The sequence below is a fragment of the Erpetoichthys calabaricus genome, chromosome 1 (assembly GCF_900747795.2).
Source record: "Erpetoichthys calabaricus chromosome 1, fErpCal1.3, whole genome shotgun sequence".
Classification (NCBI taxonomy): Eukaryota; Metazoa; Chordata; class Cladistia; order Polypteriformes; family Polypteridae; genus Erpetoichthys; species Erpetoichthys calabaricus.
Window position 1 is genome coordinate 72,644,928 of NC_041394.2, and position 26,540 is coordinate 72,671,467.

General features: G+C 38.1%; 1 protein-coding gene across 1 annotated transcript in view; it reads right to left on the reverse strand.

Annotated features, from left to right (window-relative positions):
* LOC114651929 (chloride channel protein C-like) overlaps positions 1 to 26,540 on the reverse strand; it is a 58,150-nt gene that overhangs the window by 20,478 nt on the left and 11,132 nt on the right. Inside the window, exons 4-9 of the mRNA XM_028802031.2 lie at positions 25,373 to 25,548; positions 25,188 to 25,277; positions 6,334 to 6,577; positions 3,501 to 3,695; positions 1,458 to 1,534; positions 1,104 to 1,243 (exon numbers count right to left, since the gene is read on the reverse strand). Of these exons, the coding sequence (XP_028657864.1) occupies positions 1,104 to 1,243; positions 1,458 to 1,534; positions 3,501 to 3,695; positions 6,334 to 6,577; positions 25,188 to 25,277; positions 25,373 to 25,548 (922 nt within the window). The remainder of the gene's footprint in view (positions 1 to 1,103; positions 1,244 to 1,457; positions 1,535 to 3,500; positions 3,696 to 6,333; positions 6,578 to 25,187; positions 25,278 to 25,372; positions 25,549 to 26,540) is intronic.

Below are 26,540 nucleotides of genomic sequence, written 5' to 3' on the forward strand. Positions count from 1 at the left end.
CACATCAGCACTCTATCATTTGGACAGATGTTTTCATATTTATTTTTATTTTAATAGCTTAATTATAGCAAAGTATATTTTTAAATTTTCACTTTACTAAGGTACATTCTTTTTCTTTTTCTTGCAGCATTTAAAAAAACATGCTTTTTAAAAAATAGGTACTAAGTAATAATTTTTAGCATCTATAAATAAGGAGCTTGTGATTTAGTTTATATATTGTTCAAGTCTTTGTACAGATTACAAGCTGCATGAAGATTTTAAAATATATGCAGTTTCTATACTGTTGTCACACATGTGCAAATAGGCGGAAGCTGAGTGGACTGAAAGGAGGCAATTCCATGCCAGGCCAGGGGATGGTGGGGTGTGCTAAACCTTCCTCTGTTCTCTCTGCAGACCAAATATGAGAAAACCTGCCTATTTTTTCTTCAAAGACATCACTTCTGGTGGCCCCAAAAACATCACTTCCTGTTTCAACACCACAAAAGATGCCACTTCCAGTTCTGGCACCAACTTGAAACATCACTCATCCAAGATGACATCACTTCTGGGATCTGGTCTATAAAGATGCCATTTTGTCTTAAAAAATCAGTTCAACTTGAGAACTCAACCTGTGCACTTCAGTGCTAATTTAAATCTTTGCAGCCAGGTATAATATATTGTCAGCTGTCCCAAACCTTTTTGTGTGTCTGAGGCTGAATTTATTCACACTGTATATATTTTAAAATCTGGAGCCCTGACAGGAGGTTAACTGACTTGCTCCAGGTTGCATAGTGAATCAGTGGTGCGGAATTGCCTACCTTATGAACTACAGTTCAGTGTCTTAGAGAAGAGGTTTACAAAATGATTGAATATATACAGTTCAGTATGTACAACTACACAGCAACACAGCCAATCATCTGAATTTTTCTGAATAAGATGATCTTTGATGGTCCAGTGTACATAACATTTAGAGTATCTTTAATACTGAACTAACATGTTCTCCCCATTTCCCTATATGATCTTTGTTACAGTTAACTTTCTTCTACTATTCATAGAAACTTTGATTTATATTGGGAATCATATATATTGTAGTTTTATTAAGAATCATATATATTGTATTTTACCTTGATTTATAGTTCTGTTAGAAAATATTTCTTCATTTGGTCCTTTCCAAGAAAGCCCTTTTGGACAATTGAATAGGTAAAATGCATTCTTGTTTATAATCACATCAGATGTGTTCAACTGCATGGACTCATTTATTAAACTGAAATAAAATCAGAATACAGTAAGCATTATTATAATCAGTGCAAGCAATAATGACAAAAGAAATAGCTTTTTTATAAATGCTCTGATGCATTTGTAAGCTTCAATATGTTCAGTATAATTCAAAAACAAAAATCAAAAATATGACATTGGAATGTATTTTTCTTGGAATTTTAATAAAGATAACAAATAAACAAATTAAACAGAAAACTTACGTAGGTAATTCATAATTGTCAGCTGAAGTGCACGGAAAGAAACTTGGCACATAGATTGTAACAGTAAGTGTCAGCAGCTAAAGAAAAAAAAAACGTAACTACATTATTAACTGCAGAAAAACTACTTTATTAAACATTTTAAAAATCTGAAAACACATTTGAAACCATTGGAGGAGTACACAAAAATCACTGGATTTGTCTAGAAGAAAAGCAACATACATTTATTTTCATCCTGGTGCTTATTCTAGCAGAATCAGTCCTGGCTGAAGCACCAGTCCATCACAGGGCACACTTATACTGAGACAATTTAATCTAACTTGCACACCACTGGGATGTGGAAGAACCACTGGAGGACCCACAGATCAACCCACTTGGACAAAGAAGGAAGATGCACACACAGTGAATTTCCCCTTGGGATTAATAAAGTATCTATCTATCTATCTATCTATCTATCTATCTATCTATCTATCTATCTATCTATCTATCTATCTATCTATCTATCTATCTATCTATCTATCTATCTATCTATCCATCCATCCATCCATCCATCCATCCATCCATCCATCCAGTGACCGAGCTGGGATCTGAACTCAGATACTGGAGTTGTGAGGCACCAGTGCTACCCACAACAAAGACAACAGAATTTATAAAAATAAGTTATAATGGTTTGGGTGTTTGTCAAAGCTGGCATTACAGGTTTATTGTGTGGTAAATATTCATCATATTAAATTACAAACACGTCCTAATTTAAACAAAGATGTCATTCAAGGGCAATTGCAAGCTTTCTGAAGTATTGTCTGTTTCAAATCAGTAATCAGTTTTAGTTGGCACAAGCATGAAACACATCAGTCAAACTGAAACTGATATTAATTGAAAGTACGCCATGCATTCAGCACAAAACAGATTAGATTTAACCTGGTGGTTATAATAGGGCAAATCAGTCACAGTTATCAATATCTGTTGAAATTAGGAATTTCAGTAATTGTTAAAAATCAATATTTCATTCAATGTATTTTTGTGTATTGTCGTTTTCATTAAAGTAGTTTAGGGAGAAATAGCAGAAAAGGGTGCTGTGAGTTTTTAAAACACACATGTCATTTCTTTAGCATGCAGTTAAGGAAATTGAGGACAGTCAAAAAATAAGCCAAAACAGAACATACTGTGTATGACTGTACATTTCTAAAGCTGAACATGAAATGCAGTACAACACCAGTTTACAAAAAAAGCAAACTTATTTTTTTCTTGTTGATAGATGGCAGAGGAAACATATAAAGTTATGTAATAAACCCAATTTTATATGTACATAAAAATGAATGGAATGACCAACACTAGGTTAATGAAAAAATGTATTTATATATGGATTATTTATAATTCTAAACATGTCATTTGGCAAACTTTACATTTAAAAGAATTAAATTGTTCTTACTAATGAAGATTAATGGCACCCGGTGCTACTTTCACCACGTGATATCAAATCTCATTTTAGACTCTTTTCATGTGCAGCTCCTGGCTGGTGGAATGAACTGCCTTCCTCCAATCGAAATTCTGACTCAGTCGATGTGTTTAAGAAGTGTTTGAACACTCTCTTATTTGGTGAATTTCTCTCTAACTGTTACTGAGTTTTGTAACCTAGAAATCTATCAGACTGACGTTTACTCGATTGTGTTGATCTCTTTTGTAAGCATTTTTGGATAAAAGCATCTGCTAAGCAAATTAATGTTTATATAAATGTTTAGCACTGCTATTTTCAAGCTCCAAAGGCCTGGGTCCAGCTTCTATTGCAGCCGCTGTCTGTGTGAAGATTACACGTTCTGCTGTGGGTTTTTTGATGGTTTCCAAAGGTGTGAATGTTAGGTATATTGCCAGCTCTAAACTGGCCCCAATAAGTGACTGTTGTTTTAAGTATGAGTAGATCTTGCAAAAAAAAAAAAAAAACTGTCTTTACTCCAAAGCTGACTCACATGATTCTGGCTTTCAATGATGCTGCTTCTGAAAGAGTAGAATTAGAACATGGAGAGATTCACTTGTATCAACGTGACCTACCAGAATTATCTGCACTTCCAATAGCTGACAAAACTTTCTGATATACAAATTTTTGATCTTCCCAAACATTTTGCGACGAAATTTATTTAGGTTTATATTCAAGAAGACAAATGCAGATCCAAGAAGTCCTCCTATGATTCCTATGATGACAGCTGGAATAAAGGCCAATATGCTCATATCTTCAAAATTGTTTACCTAAGAAACAGAAGTAAAAGCATTATGATAAATACTGTATACTGATCAATCATTTTAAATAATCACATTTTCAAATATTGCAAAATTAAGCGATGTTTCAGAACTAAACTTTTAAAATGTATACCTAGCGTAACTGCTGTTATCATTCCAACAAGTTTCTTAACAGGTGCAGTCCTGCTGATAAGGCAGCACTTTGTTAAAGTACGCAGCGTATCTCTACCAACATTCTCTACAGTCAGAAGTTCTAAATTTAACAAATATTACAAAATTCATGAAAAACAATTACTATGTTTATAATGCTCTATCAGTAATATAATATAATATAATATAATATGATATAATATAATATAATATAATATAATATAATATAATATAATATAATATAATATAATATAATATAATATAATATAATATAATATAATATGAGGGCTGCGGTGGGCTGGCACCCTGCCCGGGGTTTGTTTCCTGCCTTGCGCCCTGTGTTGGCTGGGATTGGCTCCAGCAGACCCCCGTGACCTTGTAGCTAGGATATAGCAGGTTGAATAATGGATGGATGGATAATATAAGGGATATTCAAAAAGTTTCCACACTTTTATATTTACGTTGGAAACAGCGAAGGTGGGAGGAGTAGTAATTGGGCATTAAAATGTCGGTACAAAGCTGGGAAAATTGCATTGCAAACGAAGATGACTATGTAGAAAAGTGATGTAATTTGTTTTTGAAATTCTTAATAAATACAGTTATTTTTGAACTTCACTCGTATAATGCAAAAATCAGCCCCAACATTAAAACCACTGAGAGGTGAAGTAAATAACATTGATTGACTTGTTAGAGTGAAACTTGTCAAGGGGTGAGATATATTAGGCACCAAGTGAAAAGTCAGTTCTTAAAGGTGATGCGTTGGAAGCATGAAAAATGGGCAAGCATAAGGATCTGAGTGACTTTAACAAGGGCCAAATTGAGATGGCTAGACGACTGGGTCAGAGCATCTTTAAAATGACAGGTTTTGTGGGATGTTCTAGGTATTCAGTGGTTAGTACCTACCAAAAGTGATCCAAAGAAGGGCCAGTGAACTAGGAACAGAACCATGGGCACCCAAGGCTCACTGATACACGTGGGGAGCGAAGGCTAGCCCATCTGGTACAATTCCAGAGAAGAGCTACTGTAGCACAAACTGCTGAAAAACTCAATGCTGCCATGACAGAAAGGTGTCAGAGCAATGTTTAACACATCTTGCTGCACCTTCAGAATGGTCAGACTGATGACCCCTGTCCATAGAGCAATGGATAAAGCTGCGCCTGGGCTAAATAATTACAGTTTCTTTTAGATTATGTTGATGGCCAGGTACATGTATATTGTTTACCTGGGGAAGAGATGGCAGCAGGGTGCACTATAGGAAGAATGTAAGCCAACAGAAGCAGTGTGATGCTCTGCACAAAATACTGCTGGGAAACCTTGTGTCCTGGAATTCATGTGGATGTCACTTTGATATGTATCATGTACCTAAAGGTTGCTGCAGACCACATACTCCACTTTCTTGCAAACAATATTCCCTGATTAAAGTGGTCTCTTTCAGCAGGATAATGTGCCTTGCCATACAGCAATAATTGTTCAGGAACGGTTTAAGGAACATGACAAAGAGTTCCAGGTGTTGACTTGGCCTCCAAATTCCCCATTTCTCAATCCAATCGACCATCTGTGGGATGTGCTGGAGAAACAAGTCCGGTTCACTGAGGCCCCATCCCACAACTTAGAAAACCTAAAAGATATGATACTAATGTCTTGGTGTTAGAAACCATAGGACACCTTCAGAGTCAATGCCTCGGTGGATCGGAGCTGTTTTGGTGGCATATAATATAATATAATATAATATCATATAATATAATATAATATAACCTTGCTCACACAGAATCCTCAATAAATTACACTGCTACATGTAAGCCTTTATAGTTGAAAAAAGGAGGATGTTCAGCCAGCACCTTCCTTGCATTTCTGATGTCCCTGATAGTGCTGAAAGGCACAGGTCTGGGTTTAAGAGGAGAGGCAAGAACACGTGGAAAATCATGAACAGTTTGTAAGGTGAAGTAAAATTTTAAATCCATCTTTCCTCTTTAACTTCCTCCTCATATTTAAGTAAACTTTCTTTTCCTCTTTTAAAGTTGCTGGGTGCTCTAATTGGTCTTTCTGACTCTTGGTACTAGTCAGCCTGTGGATAATAACTCATATATAACATTTACCTAACTGTCAATTTGTTAACTTTAGTTTGTCTTAGCACTAAAATATATTAAATTTGAAATTTGTTTCTAAAAATGTCAATTCCATCCTTCTTGGTAGTGCAGGTGTGACAAATAAAAATTGGATTGAAAACTAGAGAATTTTCAGCCCATCACTGAAAATGCACACACCAAAATACATCCAAAGAGGGCTGCTGGTAACCTAAGGGGTCTTAACACCACTCAATAAAGCAACAAGTGAGCCCCTAATTCTCAATTTCATCTGCCCACTGCCTAGATTCAACGTATATACTCATATGCATGCATATGTAATTAAACATTTCTTTATATATTTTACCACTAAAACAAAATATTTAATTGTTTATTGTGTACTGTCCCACGTCTTTTAAAAGGTACTGCCTTACCCAAAATACAATGCTCTTAGCTGCTTGAAATATGCCAAAGTGTCCTTGGTAGATGTAGCCTTCAAAAGCGGAAGTAAGAATGTCTGTAGTTAAAGCAGCCATCATGCAACAAAAGAAAGTCTGCCAGGCCAGTCTTATATCCCCAGAAAAGGCAACCTCCTCAATTGTAAAGAGAAGTCCTCCAACAGGGGCCCTGAATACGGAGGCCAGTCCTGCTCCAGCGCCAGCCATGATAAATTTGCTCCTATAATATGAATTATAGGTAGGTTTTACATACAAATCAAAAAAGGTAATAAAAAACAAGAATAAATTTAATTGGAATTATATTTACACGAAAATACAAGAACCATTATGAATTAAAATATTGTACTACAGTATAAGTTACTTCCGACTATTTCAGTTGGAATACATATAATATATTGAACAGAAAAATCAATTTATTAATTCATCATATTAGATTAGATTAGATTCAACTTTATTGTCATTGTACAGGTACAATGTGATGCAGTTTAGCATCTATCCAGAAAGTGTAAATAGTTGACTAAGGTGCAGTAGAAAGTGGGTGGAAATGGTACATTAAAGTGCAATAAACAGTAAGGTGCAATAAGGCAGCATATAAATAAGAATATATATCTGTATGATATTTGAATTTACAGGTAGAGGGAGAGAGAGAGGTTAGGAGCACACACTGATACAGAGCATTGTTGCACCCACCACACGACAAACCAGCTCAGGATCCAAATTAGGACCCAAGTGCAGCCATGCAACGCGTGACACCTCAGCACCACACTAGTTCAGATAGAGTGGAGCAGTATGAGGTTTTTATGGTGGCTGGAGTGCCAATTCTGCCACCAACCCCCAGGTTTTTCCTTGCAGGTTGGAGGGCCTACATACAGGGATGGATGCAGATTAATGTCATAAAATGAAGAGTATATAGATGTGAATACTGATCAGTAGTACAGATACATGGTATGAATAAATATAGATATATGAAATATTTTTATATACAGAATAGATATATGTAAAAGGTGAAAATATACTGTACATAGAGCACAGTCAGAGTTATTGATATTTAGAAAGGTCAGTTATTGAATGGTAAGGGTTGAGAGTTCTGAATTGTGATGGTGTTACGAAAGAAACTGTTCCTGAGCCTGCTGGTGTGGGACTGAAGGCTCCTGTAGCGCCTCCCTGATGGGAGGAGGGTAAGCAGTCCATGGTTGGGGGTGTGAGGTATCCTTGATGATGCTGCAAGCCCATTGCAGACACCGTGTATGCTGCAGGTCAGCAATAGTCGGCAGTGGGATGCCAATGATGTGCTGGTTAGTTTTCACCACCCGTTGCAGGGCCTTTCTGTCAACTATGGAGCAGTTGCCATGCCACACTGTAATGCAGTTTGTCAACATGCTCTCAACAGTGCAGCGGTAAACGTTCAACAGAATCTGAAAAGACAGGCAGGTTTTGTTTGGCCTCCTCAGAAAGTAAAGTCATTGTTGGGCTTTTATAAACAGACTGGAAGTGTTATTGCCCAAGAAATGTCCTCAAAGATGTGGACACCCAGGAATTTGAAGCTGGAACCACACTCCACCTGAGCCTCATTTATATGGATGGGAGCATGTCTGCTGCCTTTAGTTTTCTGGTAATCCACAATGAGCTCTTTAGTTTTATTGCTGTTGAGGGTGAGGTTATTGTCAGCACACCTATTACCAGTCCTATTACCATAGCGTCATCTTTGAATTTTATGATGGAGTTGGAACCATTAAAAGGGATGCAGTCATGGGTGAAGAGGGAGTAGAGGAGTGGGCTAAGTACATAGCTCTGTGGAACGCAGTTTGGTTTAGTGGTTCTGACATTTTACTTTAAATTACTATAAATCTGCCATTTCAGCACCCACCTCTAACTTACTAGTCACCTGAACAAGTGACTTAACCCACCTGGGCACTAATTCTGAAAATATATATTACAATCTATAATAATAAAAGGCAAAGCCCTCACTGACTGACTGACTCACTCACTCACTCACTGACTGACTGACTCACTCATCACTAATTCTCCAACTTCCCGTGTAGGTGGAAGGCTGAAATTTGGCAGGCTCATTCCTTACAGCTTACTTACAAAAGTTAGGCAGGTTTCATTTCGAAATTCAAAGCGTAATGGTCATAACTGGAACATATTTTTTGTCCATACACTGTAATGGAGGAGGCGGAGTCACGTATCGCGTCATCATGCCTCCTACGTAATCACGTGAACTAAAAACAAGGAAGACATTTACAGCACGAGTCACACGCGGGAACGAAGGTAAATGACGTTCATTTTTGACTGTCTTTTAATACTGTGTAAGCATACATATTAACACATGTGCAATTAAACGTGTGCATTTACGGGGTGATTTCTCAGGCTTAAAAGCTCACCTTTTATCAAACGCGGGAAGAAAGGTAACTGACGTTGTTCACTGTCTTTTAATACTGTGTAACCATACATATTAACACATGTCCAATTAAACGTGTGCATTTACGGGGGTGATTTCTCAGGCTTAAAAGCTCGCCTTTTACTAAAAAGGTAAATGCAAAACTATTTTCAATCAGTTTATTGAAACGCTCCCGTTAAGGATTGCAATAACATATTCGCGAGATAAAAGAACGAAGTAGGGGGAAATGGAGGAACAGCCGCAAACAGCGAAGAGCAAAAAATTAATTAAACAATTGAGAACGGAGCGAGTTAAGCATACAAGCATGTTCATAAGGGAAACAAAGCACGGTGTAAAACGTAAGTTTAAATTAAGTTTACAGAAACGCTCCCGCTGCGGATTGCAATAACATATTCGCGAGATAAAAGTTTAATGAGAAGACACGAGGTATAAACGAACCACACGCCGCGGCGCAACGTTAGGGGCAACAGTTTCAAACATTCTATGATCTGCTTCTCGCAACTGAAAGACGGCACATGGCGGATGTTAGCCGACTTGCTGACCGCAACGTTAGGGGCTTCAACTATGGCGCTGACACCACATCTCAGTGCCAACACTTTGCAGACTCTACTTAAAAGACACGCCCTCCTCACTGGACAGTTAAAAACACCAATCAAACTAACAATGACATCAAGTATTACCCAATCAAAAGTAGGAAAGGAGGCATCTTCATAAAATGCGTTTCGGATGATTTGCATGAGACGCTGCTTTAAAAAAAAAATGATAAAAAAAATATGGGATAAATCCCGATCCAGTATTGATTCAAAACGGGACGCGCAATTTCATTCTCAAACGCGCACGATTCCGTATTTTAAAGGGACGGGTGGCCAACCCTACAGTGCCAGGTAACCACCCATACAATCAGATTGTGATTCAAACTAGGAATGCAATGAATGTAATTACCCCGATCTACATACAAGGCGAAAAGTCTTGCAACATTCAAAGATGATGGTTTAGGATAAGTACACCATACAACATAAAAGAGCTTATGAAGCCTTGAACCGAAAAAAGCAACATCTCAGAGATCGTGAAAAAAAAAATAGGAGGTAATGTCGTTTTACTCGCTGTAGATTTTAGTCAAACATTACCAGTTATTCCACGAGGGAGACCAGCAGATGAACTCAACGCGTGTTTAAAATCCATTGCTTCTCCCACGCTCGGTTATATGTCGCGTGTTCTCGGGCAGGTGCACCAAAAAATGTATACATTTAAGCATGTAATGGGCAAACAAAAAATGAGGTATACCCGAAGGCACTGCAGTAGTACTTAATGTAACTTTACTTCTTAAATGTTAATGTTTTACTGTTTTAATAATTTATACGCTTCTTATATGTTGTTCAAATTCTTTTATCAAAATACCACTGAGAGCGCAATGCACGATAACATGGAGTGAATACACCATACGCATCCGCCCACGGCTGCCCTGCTGTGCGCAGATAGGAGTTGATTCTACAATAAAATAAAATAAAGATAAAAAGAGTAAAACAATCATCACCCATAAAGCGTGTGTGTGTGTATATATGTGTATATATATATGTTGATATGTGGATGTGTATATGTATATATATATATATATATATATATAATATATATATATATATATATATATATATATATATATATATATATATATATATATATGTAGATATGTATATATATGTGTATATGTATCTATATGTTTATATGTGTGTGTGTGTATTTTATATATATAAAACACAGCAACACTCATAACAATGACAACACAATTACATTGACAATCATGTTACGTTATTTTAAAATGTTTCCTTTTTTTTTCATAACCTCTTTAACACACTACTTCTCCGCTGCGAAGCGCGGGTATTTTGCTAGTTGTACAATATCACAATCCTGTAGGTTACCATGTGTTCAGATCTCAGTGAAACATAACATAATAATAAGGAATAATTTGAAATCAGGAGACAAGAAATCCATTTCAATTGTACTCCTCTTCTGGGGCATTTTTGTGCTTAGAGTAGAACTTCAGCTAAATCCTACTTGATTCATTTTTTTCTGGTCCCACTCTTGTAAGAAGAACTATAATAGTGGAGAAGCCTGCCCTTTAGCCCGTCTTATCTAGTTTCCATCTATTTGTCCACCTGAAACCTACATTTTAAATTCATAGTTATAGTTTCCACTTAGTTAACTCACTATATGAATGTTAGGCAGTTGTTTGAGTCTTTCAGGTCTCACTACACCTGTTCTGACACCTTCGGTGATTAAGGGCCAGGAAATTAATCGTCGAAAGCAAAGCATGGGTCAAAAACAAAATAAGCCTATCTTTCTTTATTGTCAAAAATGTAACAAAAAATAAATTTAAGAAACAGAACATGAAGTTAAGCCCAGGAATGTTCATAAGAATATTCACAAATGATAGCTAAATATCCACAAACCTAGATAGATAAGGCTTGTTGGAGTCAGCTTATTTATGGACATTTGCCTAGCAACCTGTTTGCATCATAGCAATGAAACTTTAAAATAGTGACATCCATATAAACAAAACAGCAACACAGGAAGGGTATCGAAACAAGACCGTACCAAATTATATACATAAATGATTTTAAATCAGGACAATAATGTGTTCCATGGATTTTCTGATGTTAAAAATAAAGATTCACACCAAAGGTTCTGCACAGAAAATTAAATAATAACAAGATCACAAGAAAACACCTACACAGAAGAAGGTCATAATTGACATTTTACTAAATCCTATATCATTTACATTAGTTGTTATTCAACTAGAATTCATTGCTGTTTTTTGATATCATTACTCTCAAGGATGAAAGTCATTCTCTAGTCCCCTATTAAAGACTTTGTTACGTAATTTCAAAACACTGTTCCAGGGTATATGAAGTTATTACGTAATACAAAAATTTTTGGTGGCTTGAGAGAAAAACAATGCTGGGATGGTGTGATAATAGTATGACTGTTGGGCACTATGATAGACTCAGGCGCCGTCGTGAGTGGCAGCCATTCCAGCAGTTCTGTATATGACTTTATCTTCTACCTTTTTTTCTCTGTTTTTCTCTATTTCACTGTTAACTCCTACCACTTTTTTTAATATGGACTCATTCCCTGGACACTTTTTACTACTTGGACATGGAGTTTTACACACCGAGACTCGTCTATTCAAGTAGTCAACTTCAAGCGCTGAGAACAAATGCCCGCGCCGGTATGGTTCCCTATTTACCTGACGAGGTAAGAAGGTGGTATCGTGGCAGCAGAGCCAGTGGTAAGATAAAAGCCAAACGTTTAGTGAGAAAGTGGCGCTACAAACCTTCAGTGCCTTCTGTGATCCTGGGAAATGTCACTACCAAATAAAATCAACGAACTGGCTGCACTGGTGAAAAATGTCAGGACCTACAGAGAATGCAGTTTGTTGTGTTTTAGTGAAATGTGGCTAACAACTAAACATCCCAGATGCTAATGTGGAGCTACCTGGGTTTAGCACAGTTAGAGCAGACAGAGACGCAAGTACCTACGGAAGCAGAAAGGAGGCGGACTCGCCACTCTATGTCAATACAAGATGGTGCAAATCTGGACATGTTAACATTAAAATCTCCACTTGCTGCAGGAACATCGAACTGTTGGGCCGTAATCTGCGTCCCCTATTACTTGCCCAGAGAGTTTGAACACGTCATTGTTGTTATTGTTTACATCCCTCCTTGGGCGAATGTGGAGATAGCGGGTGATGTCACCCATTCCGCAGTTGCTAAATTACAAACACAGCACCCCGAGGCGCTTGTGCTAATCGCTGGAGACTTTAACCATGTAACGCTGGACAAAACACTACCTGCCTTCTCCCAGTATATGGATTGTAACACCCGGGGAAATAGGACTATTGATCTACTGTAATGCAAAGTTTAAAGATGCATACAGCTCCACCCCGCTGCCTGCGCTTGGGAAAGCAGATCATAACCTGGATCTGCTTCAGCCTCACTACAAACCAAGAATGAGGGAGCTACCTACAACCACACGCTCATTCAGGAAGTGGTCCCCTGAAGCAGAGCAGGCTCTGAGAGACTGCTTTGGAACTACGGACCTGGGATATCCTGTAGGGATCATATAGTCAGAACATGAGGAGGTTGTTGACTGCACTACTGACTACATCAACTTCTGTATGGACATTGTAGTTCCAGTAAGAACAGTACGCTGCTATGCTAACAAAAAGCCATGGATTACAAATGACATCAAGGGCCCTTTTGAACCAGAAGAAAAGGGCTTTTAAAGGCGGGGTGATCAGCATGAGCTCAAGCGTGTGCAGAAGGAACTCCGAGTCCAGCTCAGGGCGGCGAAGAAGCAGTACAGGAGAAAGCTGGAGCGAGAAGTTGCAGAATAACAACATGAAGGAAGTGTGGGATGCGATGAAGATCATCACTGGCTGCAGCTCAAAGCGGTGGTGCCACCATCGAGAGAGATGTGGAGAGAGCAAACCAGCATGAACAAACTTTTTTAACAGGCTTTGACCACCCTAACCACTCTCACCTCGGAGTACTGCACCCAGCACCAAGGAGCTGGTGGTGATTTTAGGAGGCCCCAGGCCCCCTCATGGACCCCATGATCATCAGACATTACTGTGTGCAGAGGGTGCAGACCTATAAATACCTGGAGTGCAGCTGTATGATAAATTGGACTGGACTGCCAATACTGATGCTCTGTGTAAGAAAGGACAGAGCTGACTGTACTTCCTTAGAAGGCTGGCGTCCTTCAACATCTGCAATAAGATGTAAGAACCCATTTCTAACTGTTAAGTATTATTGTAATAGTTTGCTGTCTCAGAACTTGAAACAACATTTCCATCAGTGAAAGAAATGTGCAATTCTTCTAGATATCTGAGAATTCTATAGGAGAATGTCAGGTTATCTGTCCATGTGGATCATGAAGCAATATAATGCTTATAGAATATTTACACAGAAAGCTAAAAATATCTTAGAAAGATGTCTTGCAAAGATGAAGTCCAAGTCCAGACCCAAACCCCAAAGGGATACCATGGTAGGATTTGAATTAAGCACAAAAAGCATCAAATCTCTCAAAAAATTAAGCAGGTAATTATGAAGGAATGGGACTACCTCCACCAAAGCATGGGTGCAGATGGACCAACAATTACTGGAGCATTTGACTGTTATTTGGTATCATTGTGGTTAAAGGCACTGCTGCCAGTTACTGAAACAAAGAGGTTCGATACTTTTTATATAGAGGCTTTACACGCTTTATACATTTTCTTAGAGGAAAACGCAACTCTGTGTTATTGTTTGTCTAAGATTATTTATCTGTCCTTTAGAGTTTGAGGGAGAAGATTCAATAAAATTCAATGAAAAATACATGCACATTCAGAAATTATGAAAGAGATAAATACTTCCTTTTTTAAGTCCAGAACATTCATCTAAATATGAAATTAAGACAAATACTCAACAGTGGATGTGTGGTCTGCATCTGTGCATTTGGTTGAGATCTTGCCAAAAAATAGTGATAATACGAGTATTGTGTGTGTTCTCTGCATGATCAATGCAAAGGTTTTTCAAAAGCTCAGCTGCAAAACAGAGTTTAAATTCCAGGTTGGAAAAAGGCAGGAAAAGGCATCTGAAACAAGGGGATAGGGTGTGGAGAGCGAACTCACAGAAAAAAAACAAAGAACATTAGGTAAATATTTTAGTAACCAGGATTTGGCAGGGATACTGAAGGGCTCAGGTGGATAATAAAATAATTGCACACGATATAATACCAGAGATAAACTAAACGGATCTGCTGATCATAAAAATAATGGTATAATAAACATGGGTGGCTTTGTTGATTAAATACAGAGGTGCCACTTTCCAAACATTGGAAAGGAACTCATGATAATAAATGCTGAGTGTTTGCTCTTGCAACGTAGCATTTCAGCTTTGTGCTCGCATTATGATTTAGGCATTTGAAACAAAAAAAATATAAATTCATCTTATGTATATATTTTCTAGAATTTACCTGCATTTGTTAAGTTTATTTTTGCAATAACCTATCAGTCTTACACTGTATTTCGAAATGAACTGTAATTAATACAGAAGTACCTTTTCAAGCTCAGATTTTATTCAAAAGGTTCACACCCTTTTTACTTATGAGTATGGAGAGGAGAGGTATGCGGTATGAATACTGTAACTTGTAATAAATGTTTCCTTTTCTGATCAAAGTTTTAATGAATGACATCATTTGTAAGCATTAGAATATTAGACCAGTGTAGCCATTCCATTTAACAAACCTTGTCAATTAATAAGCAGTGCTAACCACTGTGCCACCATCTCACCTTATTTTTTGTCTTTTAATAATTTGTATACTTTGAGTACTGTGTGGTGATAATACAAGAAGTTAACATAGGGCTTTCTTAGTGAATTTAAACATTAAATGTATACTGGGTATCTCGAGGGTATTCTGTAATTCTAGGTGATACACTTACTTATTGGGCAGCACGGTGGCGCAGTGGTAGCGCTGCTGCCTTACAGTAAGGAGACCTGGGTTCACTTCCCGGGTCCTCCCTGCATGGAGTTTGCATGTTCTCCCCGTGTCTGCGTGGGTTTCCTTCAGGTGCTCCGGTTTCCTCCCACAGTCCAAAGATATGCAGGTTAGGTGCATTGGTGATTGTAAATTGTCCCTAGTGTGTGCTTGGGGTGTGTGGGTGTGTGTGCCCTGTGGTGGGCTGGCGCCCTGCCCAGGGTTTGTTCCTGCCTTGCACCCTGTGTTGGCTGGGATTGGCTCCAGCAGACCCCTGTGTTAGGATATAGCGGGTTGGACAATGACTGACACTTACATATATTTTAATGCTTTTTGCCACTTTAAGTTACTGCTGGAGCAAGTGAATTTTTAATTTATTTTCATAAATAAAGTATCATCTCTGTCTGTTTTCATCTTGATATTATCTATTTTTACATTATACATTTTAATGGTTGTTCTCCCTGTGTCGATGTGGGTTTCCTCCAGGTGCTCTGGTTTTCTCCCACTGTTCATAGACCTGCAGCATAGTTAATTTGGCGACGCTAAGTTAGTGTATGTGTGTTCACTGTCGGACAAAGTGGGCATTTCCCATTCTGTTAGGCTTTCGTGGCATGCCAGAAAATCACATTTAATAGGGATACAGACATCTAGCCGCACCAAACCCTGGCTTACATATCAAACTAAGTGAATGAACTCCATTTTGTAGTAGGACTTCATTTGATAACAAAGGTTTAACTCAGAGGTGACCTGACATCTCTCCAAAGGCCCCTCTATAGACCTCTTGAACCAGAAGGTGCAAAATGCACTCAAGCAAGGACACAGACTCATAACTCAAGGGACAACAACTAAGATGAGCAGAGGAACTTCCCTTTCCTTTAAAACCACATGCACCCTATTTCTCAAAGTAAGTGAGAAGAAGAAAGAGACAAGACAATGGCAATTTGAGAAAAGTTCAGGAATTCTCTCTGGGCACCCTCCCTGGGAGGAGCAGAAAAGGTGAAATTCTCTTCTCTTTGTGAACCTGAAACTGAGACCCAGTCTGTCAAGCCAAGGCTGTGTGCCAGCAGTCTGACAAAGCTAAGAAGCCAGCACTTAAAGAAGGGAAATTAGATCAGAATAAGTAATGGCTTTTTTCTAAGATGTAGCAAAAGACAACAGAAGGCAAGCTGAATTAGCAGCAACACAGTACTGACAAGGATCATCCAGCAAAGAGAACGAGTGCATTCTAATACTTGAAGAATCTCCTTCTTGAACCCGGAGCAACAACAAAGTAACAACTCCACACAACATCAGACATCATCATAAAGCAGAACCCAAAATAATAGTAAACAGCCAGTCTATATGTTATAGGTTTGTCTATCTAGTCTAGTGCTTCGGGGGAGACAATGCTCCGGAAACTCTCCTTCCCCCTGCCCTTCCAATGTAGAGGCGTCCCGGCCAGGTAAGGGCCCCACCGATCTGCCACAATGTGAAGTTATCATATTTTTATAATTCTTGTATTTATCAATAAATTGTATTATTCTGTTTCTTAAAACAAGTGTGCCTTAGTTATTTTGATATAAGTCTAAAGGCTGGAGACCCGAGTCCTAAAGGTAAGGTAAATAAAGTAGGAGCCTTGCTGAATTATTGCATTAATTACCTGTATTGCAGAAGGCAAAACTGACAATTAATTAACTAATTTAAAAATTCATTTTTCAGATCCCACATTATTATGGCATCCTTCTGGACAGAAGTCTTATTATTAGTCAATCAAAAATCCTGAATCACCCTGTGATGGACTGGTGCCCCATCCAGCATTTGTTCCTGCCATGCACTCAGTGCTAGCTGGTCTGGACTAAGCAGGTTGGAAAAATGTGACATATTAATGGTAACTGATATTGTAATACATTGTGCAAAGCACATTGAGCTGCATTCAGTATGTGAAAACTGGAGCATAAACACATTTCACAAAATTATTTCTGTCCATCTAAAATATATAGTGGGAGAACTCATTCAGAGCTGGGATAGCAGGCATTTACAGCAGTATTTGTCTTTCAAACGGGACAGGAGTTGAGCCATAAGCCTTCTAAATGTACAGTATGTTACACTGGAAATAGGTTACAGGCTAGCAGCACAAGGGAGTCTTACATCTCGTATTTTACCAAAGAACATTGGAGTAATCTACTGTGGAGGTGAATATAGAACAGAAAGACAGTAGGGGACCATGGGTAATTAATAATAAAAAATAATAATACATTTTATTTACACTGCAAAAAATCAGTGTGAAAAAATGAGAAAAAATAAATAAAAAACAAGAAAAAGGTATTAGAATCAAGCAAAATTATCTGCCAATATAGTGAGAAAGTTTAACTTGTTAACTTGTTAAATTTTCTAAAAATGAGATTATATATCTTCCATCCATCCATCCATCCATTTTCTAACCCGCTGAATTCAAACACAGGGTCACGGGGGTCTGCTGGAGCCAATCCCAGCCAACACAGGGCACAAGGCAGGAAACAATCCCGGGCAGGGTGCCAACCCACCACAGTTACACATACAAATCTACTCAAGTCAGTTATTCTTAAAATAAAAAAACAAGATCTATTATTTCTTTTTAAGATTGTCTGGCTTGTTAAGATTTCATTTTTTGCAGTGTATATAGTGCCTTTCCCATGGTAAAGGCACTTCACAGGGTTTAAGATAGAACAGCAGGGAACAGGAGTCCCACAGTTGACAGCAAGAATGGGCAAATGATCTGGGGGCTGCCTGACCTTTTAAAAAAAGAGACGGGGTACAAAGCTGCAGTAACAAATCAGGTCGCCACAGAAAGTGTTAGGATGACCTCCCTACAGGTTTCAAAGCTTAACCCAATCATTAGTGGGATAACCCCAGTATTAGTCCCTGGCCATGGCTTAGACTTCTGGTCATTTAACAAATGTACTTGTAGTCAGTTGGTGAATAAGGGCAAGGATTCGTCTGACAGAAGGAAGAGGGGCCAAGTTTGTGTGAAAGAGACTAGAAGTTAGACTTAAGGGAGGTCTGCAAAATTTATTAATGGGATTGTCCATAAAGCATCCCACTAGTTACAGAAGAGTGTAAAACCTACAGCAACTAGAGGTTTTTGTCTGTTTTTTAAATAGTTTCTTCTTTCGTGTGTTGTCATTTTTCTTATTATTGTTATGTTAATAAAATAGTTTGGTTTTTTTTACTTTAGCCTCTCTGGAATTCTTCCTGAATTTATGGACAACTCAAGAGAATTCCATAGCTTCAACAATATCAGATTCAAATTTGATATTATTTGTGTCTTGAAATTAACATTGAACTAATGTAGTCTGAAATGACATAAAGTACTCTAAATTTCAGTAAGTATAATAAGTAAATATGATAACAGTTCTAGATAAATTCCCACACATTTATTATGAACAATCTGAGATATATTTATTCATCCAACACTACTCCTTTTCATTGCCTTTGAACAATGAGATGTCAACATTTAAAATAATACAGTATTCCATATTCTGACATTACTAATTTAATTTTACAAAAGAGAACATGTGCCATGATATACCGTAAGTTTTATCATAGGTGCAATTCATGCCATTATTCTTTGACAGTATTCCATATTCTGACATTACTAATTTAATTTTACAAAAGAGAACATGTGCCATGATATACCGTAAGTTTTATAATAGGTGCAATTCATGCCATTATTCTTTGCTGATCAACTTCAGGTCTTTGAAAGTGATTAGCAAAGTCAGAAAAATTAATCTAATATGAAGATAAGTCAGTGTTCAGCAAAAGTAATGGTGTGGCTTTAGTACATGTCAGCACCCAGTATTTTGAGCATGTCGTAGTCTCGTAATATTTTATTCAGAAGGCTATCTAAGAGGAAAAATAAAGTCACCTAAATAATTAAGTACACAAAAACATCACTTCTCAACAGTATTATTATTATATTTTATGTATTTATGTATTTTTCTACTTGCTTGATACCCAAGACAATTTACAAGAATGTGTCATACAATAGGAAGTTCTCATCTTTGAAATGAGAAATCATGTTGAGCTTTTAGGCATTGCCCTGGTCTGGTTTAGTTCTTATGACTACTTTCTTTTGTTCTTATTATTTTCACTTTACAAGCCACTGTTGTGAGTTATGTAAAAAAAAATATATATAATGATCACTTTCAGTTGTATGCAGCGTCAGATATGCACAAGTAAAGGGCAAATTCAGGGCTGCAATAAAACAGGCAATACCACTCTTGAGCATGAGAGGGTGCTGCTGGTAACACTTCCAGGATAGACCAGCCTCAAGAATGCTGAAATCACATCTGCTGTCTTCAGACTGGACGCCACACCCCTTCTCTCTCAAATGAGTGTGCCAGATCACCACACCACCAGAGATTTGTTCACTGAAGATGATTGGTGTTGTTACAACCTGTATGTTCACCCTTTCTATTACACTTGCCCATTTAATTTAATGCACCCTTTTGATACCCCAACCCTCTTTCTACAGTATGTTTGTGCTTTTTCTTACAGCAGATGCTACTTGACTATATTTCTCCTTTAGACAAAATGACTTTTCTGCTGTTGCATCTAAACTGATATAAACCCTTATAACTAAAAACAATGGATGATTGATAACATAATCTGCCTTAGAACACACAGTTCTCTTCTATACTACACACCACAGTGAGGTGTTGTCACCTTTTATTTAATAAACATTAGTTTACTGTGTACAAGTTAGGCATTATCTTTGACACTAATGTTCTTTTAATATAAGCATACTTTTTTTTTACAATTCAAAATTATAGGAAGACTTTTCTAGCAAAATTACCATTCACTGGTGCAATGTCTTTTTTTTACAGGCTCCTCAAATAAATCCATTAGCAGTTTTGTGCTAGTTAAAAAAAATGCCACTGAGGATCCTTATTGGAACAAAGAAGTACAACCAGTCATTCCTGTTCTTAGATTTCTGGATTGGCTTCCAATGAAGTTTAGAGCTTAGATCAAAATCCTTCAAGTAACAATTTACTTGACTCTGGCTCTATTTACTTAACGGAACTTATCAGTGCAAACTGATGCCAGTCTACTAAAGATGCCAAAGATTAATAAAACAACAATGCAAGCAGTGCCTTTACCTACAGGATCCCACTCTGTGGAATAACCTGCCTATTTGTGTAAGTCTCCACATTTAAAACAATTCTAAAGACGCATTACTTTAGTCTAGCATACAATGAATAACACAGTTGATTATGCTGTTTGCAGTGCAATTAAGCTTGTTAGTTATCTGCTCTAAAACAAAACCTTGGCAGTTGTAATGAACAGTTACAGACCATCTTCTAGTCTCTTTCTCTATTTGGCATCATGCCATGGTACTTGGTGTCACTGATAATTTCACAACATATGCTTACTAACCAGTCTTAGTCATTTTACTTCAGTTTATATAGCTGTGAGTTTCAAGTTGTGTTTAGTGTATGCAGAACGTCCATCAGAAGACAGACAGTCAGTAATCAGAACTGTGACACTGCATTTCATAAAGGTCAGTGGGCCCTCCAGACAGTGCCAGTGCTAGGTTATTTTGCACCCTAAGCCAAGCTTATTAGTGCGCCAACCAATTGTTCAATAGCTAAGCCGTGCAACTGTGGTTTTACCCCCTGTTATGATCTGCACCCTAAGCAAATGCCTAATTCACCTTAATGGTGACGCCGGCCCCACCCTCCAGAGGTTTATTCTCTGTAGGAAAGATGCCAACTGGAGTTTTTGTTCTCTTCTGCTCTGCTTCCATACATTAACATCTCAAGTTTTGTGTCAGTGAGACTTTATACTGATATCATTTTTATTACACCTGTAAATACATATATAGTGCATCTGGAAAGTATTCACAGCGCATCCCTTTTTCCACATTTTGTTATGTTACAGCCTTATTCCAAAATGGATTAAATTCATGTTTTTCCTCAGAATTCTACACACAACACTCCATAATGACAACGTGAAAAAAGTTTACTTGAGATATTTTCAAATGTATTAAAAATAAAAAATGAGAAAGCACATGTACATAAGTATTCATAGCCTTTGCCATGAAGCTCAAAATTGAGCTCAGGTGCATCCTGTTTCCCCTGATCATCCTTGAGATGTTTCTGCAGCTTAATTGGAATCCACCTGTGGTAAATTCAGTTGACTGGACATGATTTGGAAAGGCACACACCTGTCTATATAAGGTCCCACAGTTGACAGTTCATGTCAGAGCACAAACCAAGCATGAAGTCAAAGGAATTGTCTGCAGACCTCCGAGACAGGATTGTCTCGAGGCACAAATCTGGGGAAGGTTACAGAAAAAATTCTGCTGCTTTGAAGGTCCCAATGAGCACAGTGGCCTCCATCATCCGTAAGTGGAAGAAGTTCAAAATCACCAGGACTCTTCCTAGAGCTGGCCGGCCATCTAAACTGAGCAATCGGGGGAGGAGGGCCTTAGTCAGGGAGGTGACCAAGAACCCGATAGTCACTCTGTCAGAGCTCCAGAGGTCCTCTGTGGAGAGAGGTGAACCTTCCAGAAGAACAACCATCTCTGCAGCAATCCACCAATCAGGCCTGTATGGTAGAGTGGCCAGACGGATGCACTCCTTAGTAAAAGGCACATGGCAGCCCACCTGGAGTTTGCCAAAAGGCACCTGAAGGACTCTCAGACCATGAGAAAGAAAATTCTCTGGTCTGATGAGACAAAGATTGAACTCTTTGGTGTGAATGCCAGGCGTCACGTTGGAGGAAACCAGGCACCACTAATCACCAGGCCAATACCATCCCTACAGTGAAGCATGGTGGTGGCAGCATCATGCTGTGGGATGTTTTTCAGTGGCAGGGACTGGGAGACTAGTCAGGATAAAGGGAAAGATGACTGCAGCAATGTATAGAGACATCCTGGATGAAAACCTGCTCCAGAGCGCTCTTGACCACAGACTGGGGCGACGGTTCATCTTTCAGCAGGACAACGACCCTAAGCACACAGCCAAGACATCAAAGGAGTGGCTTCAGGACAACTCTGTGAATGTCCTTGAGTGGCCCAGCCAGAGCCCAGACTTGAATCCGATTGAACATCTCTGGAGAGATCTTAAAATGGCTGTGCACCGACGCTTCCCATCCAACCTGATGGAGCTTGAGAGGTGCTGCAAAGAGGAATGGGCGAAACTGGCCAAGGATAGGTGTGCCAAGCTTGTGGCATCATATTCAAAAATACTTGAGGCTATAATTGCTGCCAAGGGTGCATTGTCAAAGTATTAAGCAAAGGCTGTGAATACTTATGTACATTTCTCAGTTTTATTATTTTTAATAAATTTGCAAAAACCTCATCTTGCCTGAAGAAGGGGCCTGAGTTGCCTCGAAAGCTTGCATATTGTAATCTTTTTAGTTAGCCAATAAAAGGTGTCATTTTGCTTGGCTTTTCTCTACATTCATAATGGCTAACAAGGTACAACATCCTAGTACTACAAAAACCTCAAGTAAACTTTTTTCACGTTGTCATTATGGGGTGTTGTGTGTAGAATTCTGAGGAAAAAATTAATTTAATCCATTTTGGAATAAGGCTATAACATAACAAAATGTGGAAAAAGTGATGCGCTGTGAATACTTTCCGGATGCACTGTAGGTATCCCTGACACCTTGAAAAGTTTCTTTGCATGTTTTGATGCATCTATTAGCAGGGAGACTGTACATCTCCCTTGGCTGGAGGAGCAGCATCAGCCTCTAGTCCTGGAACTACACCAAGTGAGGTCCACCATGAGGAGGATCAATACCAACAGAGCTGCAGGACCGGATAAGGTGTCAGGTAAGACACTGAAAATATGTGTTAATCAATTGGCAGGAGTCTTTCTGGACATTTTCAACCTTTCTCTACAACTTGCAATGGTCCCTGTTTGCCTCAAATCCTCCACTATTGTGCCAGTGCCTAAAAAATCAGCGGCCACCTGCCTTAATGATTACCGCCCTGTGGCTCTGACCCCAGTAATAATGAAATGCTTTGAGAGAATCCTCCTAAAGTACATCAAGGATGCCATCCCTGCTTGATTTGACAACCATCAGTTTGCCTACAGGAGGAACAGATCTACAGAGGATGCTGTCTCAATAGTACTTCACACAGCCCTGACTCATCTGTAGTGCTCTAACACTTATGTTAGGATGCTATTCGTCGATTTTAGTTCAGTGTTTAACACCGTAATCCGGACAAGCTGGTAAAAGCTTCATAATCTGGGTCTGTCCACATCGTTGTCTCTGGATCAGGGACTTTCTCACCAACAGGCCTCGGGTGGTTAGAATTGGAGATCGTACATCAGCCACACTTGTTTTGAACACAGGCACGCCATAGGGTTTGTTGCTCAGCCCAACACTCTTCACGTTATTTACGCACGATTGCTCTGCCATCCATGCCACAAATATGGTTGTGAAGTTTGCGGATGATATGACCGTGGTGGGTTTCATATCAGACAATGATGAGACTCACTACAGAGAGGAGATACAACACCTAGCATTATGATGCTCAGCCAACGACCTCATCTTGAACACCAGCAAGACCAAAGAGGTCATTGTGGACTATAGGAGGTCCAGAAGAACAGAACATGCTCCTATATTCATACATGAGAAGGCTATAATGTGTGTGGATAATATCAAGTTCTTGGGTATCCACATCACATCGGATCTGACCTGGTCTTTGAACACATCTCACCTGGTAAAGAAAGTCCAACAAAGACTCTTCTTCCTCAGGAAGAAGAGACGTGCTGGATTCTCCTCTCAGCTGCTCACAAACTTCTACAGATCTGCTATAGAAAGCATTCCCTGTCACAGTATGACAGTGTGGTACAGCAGCTGCACAGGACAGGAAGGACTTGGCACGGGTGGTAAGAACAGCAGAGGGGATCGTGGGAAGTCCTCTCCTAGACCTGGACTCTGTATATGTTGGAAGGGTGCAGAAGAAGGCCAAATGTATAGCTGCGGATCTCACCTATCCGGGAAATGGTCTGTTTGTACCACTGCCTTCGGGAAAGTGGTACAGAAACATAAAAACACACACCAGCAGACTGAAAGACAGCTTTTTCCCCAGAGCTGTGAAGTCCATCTGCCCCTGCTGATACACACACATACATCTACCCCTAACCTGCCCCCCTGTAGACATGCACACACACTTTCCCTTGTAATGAAACACACACACTCGTATTCCTCCCCTGCAGACCCACGCACACAGATCACTGCTCTCTGCAGATGTACTACCTCAGGAAAAGACTGGACTTGATGATGTTTTATTGCTGCTGTCTTTTATACTTATTATGTTTATTTTATTATTTATAGTGTATTGTGTATTTTAAGTATCTATCTATCTATCTATCTATCTATCTATCTATCTATCTATCTATCTATCTATCTATCTATCTATCTATCTATCTATCTATCTATCTATCTATCTATCTATCTATCTATCTATCTATCTAATGTAAGTGAAAAGCACTGGAGATGAATAAAGTGAGTTGAATTGAAACTAGTTTTGGAAAGTCCTTCTCAAGTCCTTGCCAAACAATCTGTATAGGCAGATAACAGATGTACATAAACAGACAAAACTGATATTTTGTAATGCTTTAGAAAAAGGAATTACAAGAAAATTACATCTCAAATGTTTTTCAATTCCATATATATTTCTTCCTAACAGTTTAAATCTATTTATAATTCTTCATAAAATGTAAGTAGCATACATAAATCTATTTTAAACAGTATTGGATTTTAAGTGTCTGACATTCATTGGTATGAAGCACTGCTTTAAATTCGCAGTTCAACTTGCATTTATTATATACAAAACTATTATAAATTAATATGTTAGATACAAAACTATAATTTGACAAGCAATATTTTAAGAACTACAAACCAAAAATGATAACTTAAAGATGCACTGACTTACCTGTCTGCCAAGTTCCTAAACCTTTGAATAGGTAGTCTGAAGCGAAATATGTCAGATTCAAGTTGGCTAAAGCTGCTTCCTACAATAGCTCTAGGTGTGTAATGAGAAATAATTGTTACAAAATAAAATCAGACAGAACTGCTTTAATGTATTAACAGTGAAAAGTTTATTTTCATTTCTCTTACCCTAATATAATCATTGGTCCTTCTGGCCCACAGAAAATCCCCGCCGCTACTGACAGAATAAAGGAGATTGTAACACCAAGAAATGTCCTCAAATTGAAAACATTATTGATTGCTGCTCCATTCAGTAAAGCTATTACTTCAGGCAGGCCACTTGCAGAACTTGTTGGGCAAACAAACTGGAAATTTCAGTAAAATGGTATTAGTTTATATTTGTAGTCAGTTAAAACATTTTGTCAAAAGACTCTTCCTATCTGTAATGATTTTAGCATCATAAACATCAGTGTTTATTAGTGAACTGCTCATATCTCATCAAACATTAAAAAAAACCATTTGATATTCATCACCATATAGCTCATGTAACACTATAGACCTCTCTTTCTGAATTAATTTGAAGATGCATTCAGTTCCTAAGCAATGATATGTTTAAGAGTATGAAAATCAATATAAATTGTGCAAAAGTCTGACTTTTCTAAAACATTTACAATGGGGGTTGTACAAGGAGATGAGGTAGAATAAGATGTTGTTTTGTTAAACTATGAATAAAGGTTGTTTAATTATGAATAACAGAATAAAAAGGACCAGCTGATGTGATGTTCAAAATAAACTATGCCTGACATATTTGCACATCTGGCATCAAAATAATTATATTAATGATAAAAGGGAGTAGAGACATTGTCATTCCTTTTATTTGCAAAGATCAGGCAAGGCTGTGCTTTTTTGACATGTTAACATTTCTACTTTACATCTATCTATCTATCTATCTATCTATCTATCTATCTATCTATCTATCTATCTATCTATCTATCTATCTATCTATCTATCTATCTATCTGTCTATCTCTATCTATCTATCTATCTATCTATCTATCTATCTATCTAGACGGACCTGATAATGGCAGCATACAGATCCTCCCTATCCAATCTAATGGAGCTTGAGAGGATCTGCCAGGAAGTAAATCCTGGGGTACAAAGCTTATACAAACTTAGCCAAGAAGACCTAAAGTTCTAATTGCTGCCAAAGGGGCTTCTACAAAGTACTGAAAAGGTTCCGAATACATATTTGAATAAGAGATTTCAGTTTTTGATTTTTAAGACATGTTTTTATTGATGGGCAAAAATGGAAAATGTATCCATTGAAAACTAAATATACAATACAATACAGTGTACAG